This window comes from Hevea brasiliensis, chromosome 12, assembly GCF_030052815.1.
Source record: "Hevea brasiliensis isolate MT/VB/25A 57/8 chromosome 12, ASM3005281v1, whole genome shotgun sequence".
Classification (NCBI taxonomy): Eukaryota; Viridiplantae; Streptophyta; class Magnoliopsida; order Malpighiales; family Euphorbiaceae; genus Hevea; species Hevea brasiliensis.
Genome location: NC_079504.1, coordinates 31311012 through 31323346, shown reverse-complemented (window position 1 = coordinate 31323346; position 12335 = coordinate 31311012). Strand labels below are relative to the sequence as shown.

General features: G+C 32.7%; 1 protein-coding gene and 1 non-coding gene across 2 annotated transcripts; one reads left to right on the top strand and one right to left on the bottom strand.

Moving 5' to 3' along the window:
* The first annotated feature begins 1077 nt into the window (after positions 1 to 1077).
* LOC131171704 (small nucleolar RNA R71) lies at positions 1078 to 1184 on the top strand. Its single transcript, XR_009142362.1, has one exon. It is a non-coding gene; the product is annotated as a small nucleolar RNA R71 (small nucleolar RNA).
* An 8736-nt stretch (positions 1185 to 9920) lies between these two features.
* Positions 9921 to 11826, bottom strand: LOC131171189 (disease resistance protein RUN1-like). The gene is made up of 5 exons (XM_058130656.1): positions 11233 to 11826; positions 11052 to 11132; positions 10913 to 10950; positions 10716 to 10792; positions 9921 to 10036 (listed from the first exon to the last, which is right to left on the bottom strand). Exons 1-5 carry the CDS (start codon positions 11824 to 11826, stop codon positions 9921 to 9923), a joined length of 906 nt encoding a protein of 301 aa, XP_057986639.1.
* Between the last annotated feature and the right edge of the window lie 509 nt (positions 11827 to 12335).

Genomic DNA, 12335 nt, shown 5'->3' with positions numbered 1-12335 from the left:
ATACCACAAATGTAATGGCCCGGCCCACTAGTGATATTGTTCGCTCTGGGCTGAAGCCCTCACGGCTTTAAAACGCGTCAATAGGGGTTAGGAACTATCAATTTATGAATCCAGCATCTCTCCCGTGTTTTGTCGATGTGGGATTTGCCTAGGGTGTTACAATCTACCCCCCTTATGGGACTCAGCGTCCTCGCTGAGGTTTGCCCCACCATCGTTCAAGGTTGCACACGGAGCAGCTCTGATACCACAAATGTAACGGCCCGGCCCACTAGTGATATTGTCCGCTCTGGGCTGAAGCCCTCACGGTTTTAAAACGCGTCAATAGGGGTTACGAACTATCAACTTATGAACCCAGCATCTCTCCCGTGTTTTGTCGATGTGGGATTTGCCTAGGGTGTTACACATTTCCCCTTGTTTTTGTTGAGTAGTTAAGAAATTCTCTATCATAGACTTCAAAATTGAATCTTGGTCTGAAGATTGAACTGGTGGTTGTGGAATAGGTGCATTTTGATTCCTTTGAGGTGGAAATCCAGGTGGTATTCTGTTTTGCTGAAAATTCTGCTGCTGCTACTGGAAATTAGGAGGTTGTTGATAATTCTGTTGTTGCCCTTGTCGAACTCCCCAAGAAAAGTTAGGGTGGTTCCTCCATGCTGGATTATGTGTTGCAGAAAAAGGATTACCAACTAGTTTCTGATTGTAATTCCCAACAAAATCAACTTGCTCATTTTCAAAATCATTGATATAATGCATATTTCCCACACTAACATCTTCTGTATGACTAGATCCTCCAATTGATGAGTCAACCTTCATGCTTAACTTATCCATTTTTCTCGTCAAAGCATCAAATTTGGCATTGAACATATTCATGGCATCTAATTCATATACAACAGCTGGTGGCTTCTTCATTTCATTTCTTTCACAGCTCCATTGATAGTTGTTGTAAGCAATTTTATCCAATGCTAAATAAGTTTCATCTTCTGACTTCCCATAAGATCACCTCCTGAACATACATCAATTATACTTCTAATTGCTAGAGAAATACCATTGTAGAAATGTTGAACTAGCATCCATTTAGGTATTCCATAATGTGGACATCTCCTTTGAAGATCCTTATATCTCTCCCAAGCTTCATAGAGACTCTCATCATCCCTTGGTCTGAAAGAAGTTAATTCATTTCTCAATTTTGCAGTCTTGCTAGGAGGAAAGTATTGAGCCAAGAAAGCTTGTGACAACTCATCCCAAGTAGTTATTGAACCTGGAGGTAATGAATGCAACCACTCCCTAGCACGATCCTTCAAAGAAAAAGGAAATAATCTCAATCGGATGGCATCATCTGACACTCCATTTATCTTCAGCATGTCACTAATCTCAAGAAAATGTGCAAGGTGCACATGTGGACTCTCAGTAGGACCTCCCCCAAACTGTGATTGTTGAACCATTTGACAAAGTGAGGGCTTCAACTCAAAGTTGTTTGCTTCCATTCTAGGCCTTGTAATACTCGGTCTAAAATCTCCAAAACTAGGAAAAGCATGATCCTTAATTGATCTGTTGTTGTTGTTTGCCATAGCTTCTATCACTTGTTGCTCTTGCTGTTGCTCTTGCTGTCTTTGAATTCTGAGTTCAGCTTTTCTTCTTTTAGACTCTGCTCTTAAAGCTTTAGCTGTCTTTTCAATCTCAGGATCAAAAATTAAATCAATTTCTGCACTTTTTGTTCTTCTCATATAAAAGATATGTACCTGAAAAATCAAAACAGGAAAATCTCAAAGTATAATGATAAAAAAAAGAAATTAAAATAAAAAATAAAATGCCCAAATTAACCAAACAATCAATCGTCTAATATCAAACAAAACAAATCCCTGGCAATGGCGCCAAAAACTTGATTGCGTACTCCGCAAGTATACGGGTCATTCAAGTAGTAAAGAAAAGATATCGTCCCACAGAGATTTGTTGTTTGAGTACCAAACTATAAAAGTTATGATTATTTGGGCTATCGATAATTTGTGCCAAAAATAGAATAAGAGATGTAGCAAATTAAATTGGGAGAAATAAGGAAATTATAATGAATTAAGTATTTAGAGTAAAAATGGCAAAAAAAAAAAGTATTTTTGTCACCTTTTTTCAATCACTGAATTCTAGAACATTGTGCCCACATCTCTTCTTCCCTACACATTAATTCCCTTAGCCCTTTATATATATATATATATTTCCTTCTGCTCCTTTATCCTTTCAACAGATTCGAACCTCTCTTGTAACCATTTTAACCCTTATTTGCAATCAACCATTTGCCTAGATACACTTCAAAACTAGGCTTTCTCCCATTCCTCCAATGCAATACTACACATTCTAATTCTACCCCCCACATCACACCTTCTTTAATGACCTTAAACATAACCCATCCCGAATCCACATATGTCCAAATCAGAATGGCTTAGGCTTTAGCCTATTATCACTTTTTTTACGGTACCATTTGATTTGAATTACACAATGATCCAAACCTTGTCTTAACAAATGAACAACCTCAAAATCTGGAAATAAGCTCACCCAATCTACATTAGCAATAAAACGGTTAATTCTCTCTTGAATATTTTCATTCCCCATCACCATTACTCCATGTATATTTCAATCCTTGAAACCCAAATCATCAAACTTACACAAATCCAAAGCTTTGTGACAATCATCCATCCTCTGTTGATCATGCAACACTCCTCCACTCTTCTCATCTAAAAATAAAATTTCATTGAAATCCCCTCCGCATGACTAAGGCAATGAACAACGATTTTTTAACAAATCATTAGCTCCCAAGTTTAGACTTTTAAAGCTTCCTTTGCCCCTCCATATATACCAATGAAATGCTAGGATGAGTTTACAATAACATCAATATGATGGAGAGAAAAAGACAACAATTGGGCTTACACCTCTAACTTCCACAACAAACACAAGCCACCTTTCCTACCTCTACTCTATCACAACCAACTTCAATATTGTTCTTGAAATCTAATTTTTCACGAACCTTCATCATTTTTGTTGGTTCCAATTTTATCTCCGTTAAGAATAGCATTTTGGGATCTTCATGCTTTATTATCTTTTTAAGAAAACAAGTTGTAGGTGGGTTTCCAAGTCCTCTACAATTCCAATGTATGGCACTCATGGCGACTGGCGGGACTCAAAGTAGTCTCCGCCGATAACATATCATAGTCTTGAAATATAAATAAATGAATAATATTTAGATAAATATATAAATAAAATTAATTTAAAAAATATAAAATAATTATAAAATTATGAAAATTCACTCAACACATATACATTTACTTGTTAAAATTCATTCATATTTATATATTCATTCATTATCAAACTTATTTTATATAAAATAACTAATTTATCATATAATATATCGGGATACGACAATTCCACCTTAGAGATAGTGGTCGTTTAAGGAAGGTGGATAATGACCTAACGACGCGCATGCTGATCCAACCCAAGCAACAGCACTCATTGGGTCAAGCTCGTCGGCTAGTCAAAATCGAATAACATCCGCAGTTTATGTGAGCTTAGCCAAAAATCTTATTTTATTCAGATGAATTCCATCTGCACTCACTGAATTATTGTTTACACTAAATATTAATTTTTGAATATCAAAATTAAATTTAAAATAAAGTTTTTTTAATTAATTTTTTTTATAGAGAAGAGAATTTTAGGAGTTATATTTTCTTCTCCTTTCCTTTTACACACAGATGGCTATTACAATAGGTGAAATCAAATCACAATTCCTAACATAATTTGGTACAAAGCCATTCGCTAAAAATAGGATTATTTAAATAATAATATTTATTTATATCTATTTTATATATATTTATATTAAAATTAAAAAAAAATGACGGTCATTTTATTTTAGCATTCTATTTTGTTTAATTTTTAACATTTTTCAATTTTTCTTTTTTTATTTTTCTTATTTTAATTGAATTAAGATTTTTTAATTTAAAATTAATATATTTATATACGATTAATTTTCACAATTAGAAATATAATTATCTTAATTATTATATTATTTCTATATGACTTTTATTTTTATTGTTTGTAATATTTAAAATTTTATCTAATTGTATGGTATCAATCTTTACTTCTTTTTTTTTTTTAATTTTGATTGGACCGTTTTGGAAATATAACCATATTAATGAAAGTTCAATGTATTTTACTATTTTCCATTTTATGATTTCTAATATTTAAATTTAATTATTATGAATATCACTTTAAGAAAAATATTTATTATAAAGTTACCTTTTTATTAACATAGTAAATTAAAAAATACATATAAACATTACCTTTTTTTAATTATAATAAATCTTAATTTGATTTTGTTCCATATAACACAAAAGATACAATTGATTGTAATAATTTATAATACTTGATTTTATTTAAAAATTTTTATGACAAAATTTATTTTTTATTTATTAAGTAATTTTTACTAATAAATATATTTTATACTAGTATCATTATTATAATAAATTCGATTATATATTATATTTAAATTAAAAATATTGTAATTTATCTATATCTATATCTTTTTATATCTATATATTAAAATAAAGTAAAGAGAAAGTGATTCTTTATTTGTTTAGTATTTCGATTTATTTTTTCTTAAAAAATTTTGAATTTTTCTTTATTTTATATATTTTGATTGAATTAATAAATATATTTTTAAATATAAAAATTAATATTTTATATAATTATTAATTATGACATTGAAAATATAACTATATTAATTATATTTATATTAATTATATTCATCGTATATCTCTCCATTTTTCTACATTTTATAAATATTTTATTTTATGTTGTTTCATATTTTAATTTTCATTTAAAATTTATTATTATTATTATTATTTATTTTTTTACAAAATTTTGAGTTTTTTTTATATTGTCATATATATTGATTGGACAATAATGTATTTTTTAAATTTAAAAATTAATAATTTTATATAATTATTAATTATGACACCAAAAATATAACTATATTAATTATATTCATTGTATATCTCTCTATTTTTTTTTATATTTTCATTAATATTTATTTTGTAGTTTTTAATATTTTAATTTTAATTTTAAAGTTTTATTCTGTTTTATGTTTTACTAAATGATACCACGTGCTAACAAATTCAAGTCAAATAGTCAAAATTCTATATGAACATCTAACGTGGCAGCCAGAAAAGATCAAATGCTAGTCAAAAGACCAAGCGAGTGGAATAAAGCACAATCGAACTGAAACAAGATCAAACAGAAGTACTTTTGCTCGCCCTACAAGCGAGTGGAAGATACACCGAGCAATAATCACGCTAGTAATGAAGCAAGAACGGATTTCACAGAGACAATCTCGGCATATCAGTCAAGATAATATCCATGAATGAAGCAACAATTATTTTCCTAATAAGCTTATAAATACCAAGAAGTAACGAGAAAGAAGGTATACATATTCTCATTTTCAAAATCTCATTACAATTCTTGTTCAAATTTTACATCCAGTTCTCTGACTTGAGCGTCGAAGTGGCTTGATAGAAGACCACCCATCTCACTTTTTTCTTTTTTATTGCAGGTCTATGTGGCATTAAGACTAGTATTCAGGAACTCACGGTGGCAACAGTAGCGCTGTCTATGGGAAACTCAGATCACTAACTGAGAACCTACATCTGAAATCATTTCTCTTCCTTTTAACATTTTCTATGCTACTAGTGCATTTTGATTAGTCCTAATTATTTTTCATTGTTTGTGGTTTTTGTCATCTTAATGGCTATAGATTTAAGGACTCCTAGCAAAAGCATCATCTCCATTCCTAGCAAAAGCATCATCTCCATCGCTCCCACACTAGGAAGAGACCCACCTGCGATAATAATGACTCAAAATCTGACTACACCCACGATGTCACACCCTACCCCTCTGTAAGGCATAACATGATCCCGTAGTATGCCTAATGAATTACCAACTTCGTCTACTGATAACCCATTAAATACACTACAAGGGATTTTAAAACTTTTCTTACTTCTTTTTACAGTAGTGAGCACTATTTACAGGTGTTAAATTTTTTTTTTTGAACTTAAGTGAAAGAGCTAACACATTTTAATTATTAGGAATTTCTGTAAAAATTTTGGCGGAGTGCCCTCTATATTTTGAATAAAACAGTTCTTCAGAAACTTGTAAAAAGCACTTCAAATATATTTCTCAATCTCAACTCCAACAGTTAAACAACACAATATATTTCTTAACTCAAATCTACAATAATTTTTCAAAGGCTGAGATAAAAGAAATACAGTAAAAATTTTACAAGCCAAAATAACTTATAATTTATTTTACAACTTCAATGTACAATTTTAATTTACAACTGTTCAAAACCAATAACAATATATACATATAGTGAACATACATTACAGTACAAAATGAAAAATATGGTATACTCAATATACCTGATGATCTCTCGCTGAATGTACTAGCAAATTTAGCCGCCTCGTCTGTCTGTCTACTGCGACAAGAATGAATGAAAGCTATCACGAGATAATTTCTCAGTGGTGCACAACATTAACCAAATACAACTTTAAACCACAAATCATAAGTCATATAAATAGTGGATACTTAAACCATAGTTAAATTCAAGACAATGAATGTCATAAAGAATTTGATCTCCATTTCACAATATCACAATAAATCTCAATAAGTTAAAACATGGTTAAATTCAAAAGACAGTGAATGTCAATAAGAATTTAAACTCCATTTCACAATCTTACAATACATATTAATAAATTACACACAGCTTAAATCATATTCCAAAGTTCAATTCGTCCTAAAAGCCGATGGCTAATGAGGAATTCAATTCGTCCCAAAAGCCGATGGCTAATGAGGAATAACATAGCTAGCTAGCAAAAATATGAGTACTCATTCTATTCGTCCTCAACAGGCACACACCTCAACACTTCAGCCAGAGAAGGAATTCAATTCGTCCCACTAGACAAGCTAGCGAGGAATACAATCAATATACATGATAGTTGTGGTTTCAAACCATTTACAATGCTTTTCAGTTAATAAGTATCCATCAAATATCATTCAAACAATTTTTCACAGTTTCAAACCATTTACAATGCTTTTCAAGCAATAAGTATCCATTCCAAGCACATTTCCACAATTTAAAATAATAATATACAAATAGTCATAATTTATTTCAATTGAAAAATTCAAAAGAAATAACTGTTGTGCACAAACCTCTGATAACTGTCTCTTGGCTCTGACTCAGTGTTTCCTTCCCCTTCCTTGAGTCTTTGCTAACTGAGAAACACAATTTGAAGTGTTTCAGTGCTCATTTAAACTGTCTCTAACAATAATGCTTGATAATTAATTCACTGAATTCTATTATTTGCTTAGTCAACCTAATATGTCGACCCTCGATACATTGTAGGTAAATTAAATTTTAATGTTACTAATATGTTACATTTGTAGCCTTTTAGGGTTGGTACATGTTACCCAATTCATTTCCATGTATATTGCGTTTTATTGTAATTTGCTGTATTCCAGGATACTAGTTTGACCTAGCCGGATGACCTAGTTTCCTCGGTTTTTGGGTTTTGGTCAAAACTACAAACTTGTAGATCTATGTCTTATTGCACGCGGGGCAAAATTTCAGGTCATTTTGAGTTTACTAGACCAAGTTATGGTCATTTTACTATTGCTGGTCAAAATGCATCAAAATTGGACACTTTAGGTCATTTTAGGTCATTTTAGGTTCGGCCAGTTTTTGGACCCGAAATTGTGCAAGCTATTTGACTTGCTTATGGTCATTTCTGGGCTTTGGTGTCTTCATAAGACTTGTAGATATAGGTATTAACTATTCATGGTCAAATTTTCAGGTCAATTGGACCTGTTTTGAGTGAGTTATGGCCTAAACACTAACTGCTGCCCAAATGGTAAATTTTCAGGCCTTAAATGCACTAATCTGAATTTGGTCATTTTTCAAGTTACCTTACAAGCAGAATTTTGGTAAGCTTCCTTCATGAAAGTTGGCACATTTTGTGCCTAGTTTCACCTCCAATTGGTCTCATACCAATTGGAGCCACACACTTAAGGCTCTAGGCCCAAAACATAAACTGCCCTATTGCATTTTGTTCATTACTCATCAAAGGACACATTTAACACTTACCAAACTACACATTCATGCCAATTCTGGTTTGTACCATAACCTAAACACATTTCACAACATATTGTTGGTCATTTTGGCAGCTTATAATCACACTCAATATTGACCATATAGTACAGAATTTTTCAAGCTCAATTTACAACAATTCAATCACCTAACCATAACATATAACTTCTCCACTATCATAACATATAACTTCACCACTAACTTACATACACATTTGGCAAACTTTAGGACCACAATTCATTAAACCACTTCATGAATTCCAGCATTCTTCAAGAAGTTAATAAGCTGCCGAATTGTAAAGCCTCCCATAATTACTTTTAAGCTCAAATTTTCTCTTGGTCCACCATCACATATACATGAAGTTAACTTACTAAAATCTTAAATCACATTAGTCAACATTAATTCTCCACAATACATGTAAGAATAGTTCATTTAGTATACAATTCCATGGCTATCCATTTAGGCAATTACGCATAAAATTTCAAACTCAACATAAATTTCCAACTCAAGTGCTCAACTTTAACATACACTAACAATTAACCTACTAGAACTTTTATTTATTTTAATCAACATCAATACCCATCAATTTCATGTGAAAAAAATTCAAGCTCTTTAATCACCATGGCTGCCTAAACTAGTACATAATAATAACTCACCAAAACCTCAAAATTTCTTCATCAATTTATTTATCTCAAGCTTCCCATAAACTTTACTTAAGAAAGAAAGCAATTTGAACACTTACCTATCTTTGAAGCTTATTAAATCTTCTTCAAATCTCTCCCTTTTTGCTCTCAAATGCTGCCCAAGTTATATAGACCAACTTTGATGAAGACTCTTGCAAGAAATTGTTGCTTGATCATGGGAGCATGGAGCATGCAAATGGGGCGGCCATGGATGAACTTTGGGAGAGATTTTGATTCGGCCAAATGAAGTTTAATTGAAGAAGAAGATGAATGCAAAGAGTTAGTGGAAGGAATCTGGTTTTTAATACTTAATATAATGCTTAGTGGTCCACTAACACAATTAAAACATTAAGTTAATGTTAAACTTTTAATTATTCAACATTATACCCCATAATTTTTCTTATTTATACAACACATAAAATTTCATTTTTCATGGCATTTTCAAGATTTAATATCATTTATTTTTAAGGGACATTTAGGTCGAAAGACAACTCGGGGTTTCAAATGACCACAATGCCCCTGTTCGGGTTGCATTCCAGATTTTTCGGTAATACCGAATTTTGTCGTTTTCTCGATTTCTCACTTTTCTTTGTACTAATTAATTAATTTTTCTTTGATATTTCTAATGGTATTTATACTTCAATAGGTGTCTATTTAAGTCCTAAAAATATTTTCCAGGGTTCCCCGTGGTCCAGGGCTAGTCAACGGTCCACGCCGTGACTTCCCGGTGCGGTCACCCATTGCTAGGGTTCTCGGCTCGCTTTACTTGGTTACATTTCTTTGCTATTATTTTTCCTTTGTTTTTCTTGTATTTTCTTTTCTTGTATTTCATTATTTTATGTCTCCTCACTCATATCGAAGTGTAGTTCTAGGCATTCTAGCTGTCCGGACAACACTGGTCACTGGAACAGTAGAACGCACTACTGAACATAGGGGTGTTACACATGATTCCATCTGGTGCCCCGATTTCACCACATAACACTTTCATCCTAGATCAGCAAAACCTGTTTCAAAGCACGACACCAAAGCATATGTACCAACGCATCCAGAAAGATGGAGATTCAAATCGCTTTCCTCAAAGAATTGATCTGGGGGACCAGTGCTCCATTAGGGACACCTATCCCAAAAGCAGGAAAAGTCATAAGAACACCTTCCATGGGGGTAGATACAGCTAGAACTAAAGAAACCAAATAGAAGATCACTCAGTGGACAAACAATTTAGGAAGAAAAAACAAGCAGATCACGGTGAGCGAGCAAACAAAAAGAACAATATGATGAATCACTAGGACCAAAGGTGAATTGGGGATTGGTAAAAGCAGTATAAAAGTATCAGAAATAGATGGAGGAGAAAAACTTTGGGTTGGGAGATGAGTCTCCATTTTTCAGGTCAATCTTTGCTGAATAATTTCCACCAAAATTCAAATTGCCTATGCTAGATAAATATAATGGAACAACGGACCTGAGGAGCTATGTGGCGAACTTCAGAACAAACACGTTAGCATATTTTTGCTATACGTCAGCACCTTTGTATTCCATGTCAATATCTCTTAATGGAGAGAATATAGAAAGTTATCTTTTACTAGCGGTGTGAATCTCAGGGTATCATTTTGTTACAAAATGAATCACAAATTCTGAAATAAAAATGAGTAAAAACACAAATTCTGAAATCAAATCTCTGGACACTTCATAAGATTTGAACAGTCAGAAAAGTTAAGAGTCTTAAGCGATCTCAGATTAATAACACTAGGAAAGGTCTCAAGGCTTGTGTAGTATCTCATATTCAAATCACCGAGCTTCTCTAAAGACTGAATAGATGAGGGAACTTCTACCAAGTTAGTACAGTATTCAAAATTCACTCTCGAGAATCTTAGCCAGAGAGAGGTCAGGCACTGTAGATAAGTGCTCAGAATTTCTAAGGTTAATCTCTTTCAAACTCGCAAGATTCAGCAAAAACAATATAATAGGATACAACAATAGGCACATGCCCAAACTAAAATGCATTTTCAAAAGGCAATGACGGAAGAAAGGGAATCAAGAAAATAATGCAGCATACCTGTACTCCTGTCCATAACTATCCGCATTCTCAGTAAACTGTGTTAAGTTCAACAAGGTTCTCTCACTGAAATTGGATGGCAAAGAGCTCAGAGTTTATAATTGTAAAATTGTAGATTTTGAGCAATCTAAGGTTATACATCCTCAAAAAGGCTGTTGAAATCAAGTCCACTTCTCCTATTTGAGATGTCTAACCATATCCCTTCAACCCTTTCAGTTCCCTAAAGATCACAGATAAGTATAAATAAAGCACAGGTTACCCCAACATATTAGGCTTACTTTGATAAACACATAAATAGAAACACATGTAAGTATAAAAACATATAGAATGCATATGGCTCTCAAGAGATTTTTTGTTAACGCTTGACAGACATCACAAGATCTCCACAATCTACTGCGTTTTCCCAGCCCATTAATAGATTCTTGGCGAACAATTTCATGAGCCATTTGCTGCAACAAGTCATGCATTTTCAACTTGTTATGTAGGACAGTGACAAGGCATTTATCAACAACAGTAATTCCAATTCCTGCTAAGAAACCACAACCATCTAGTATTCTCTCTACAAAGTCAATTTGCTGCCCCCTAAAAAAACATGCAATATCAAGAAATATACTTTTCTCTTCATCATCTAGCACTTCAAAACTTATTCTCAACACATGAAAAATTCTAGGCTGAGGAATTTTTCCAAGTTTATCCAGTGCACTTTCCCAATATTGTTCTGTTCTGCCAAATAGAAAAGAACCAATAACTTTAATTGCCAAGGGTTTGCCATGAGCGTATTTAACAGCTTTATTTGATAGCTCCATTATATCTTTCCTTGGATACTTCTCCTTCAAAGCATTCAAACTGAACAAATGCAGAGCATCATCATCATTCAATCCCTCAACTTTATATACTTCATCAATTCCTTTCATAAGAACATGCCTGTCTCTAGATGTCACAATAACTCTACTTCCCAAACCAAAATTGCATCTTCCAATTACGAATTCTAATTGATCTACATCATTCACATCATCAAGAACAAGCAAAACCTTTTTGCGCTGGAGCCTATCCTTAATGGAAATGGATCCTATGTTGGGAGTGGTAATATGTAGATGTTCTTCATCCAGTATTTCAGAAAGGAGCTTTTCCTTTAAACAAACAAGCCCACCAAATTGCTTTGATTCTTCCTTAACATTTTCAAGAAAGCAGCAAGCTTCAAATTGACTTGAGAATGTATTGAAAATAGCTCCAGCAATAGTCGTTTTACCTATGCCACCCATTCCCTAAATTCCCACAATTCGAACTTTTGATGATCCATTCTGTAGTAAATCTATAATCTCTGTAATGCGTGAGTCAATTCCAATCAGGCCCTTTAAGTCTCTTGAGGGTGCATGATTCAATTTCTTCAAAATATGTTCCACAATTTCTTTCACAAGTTTAG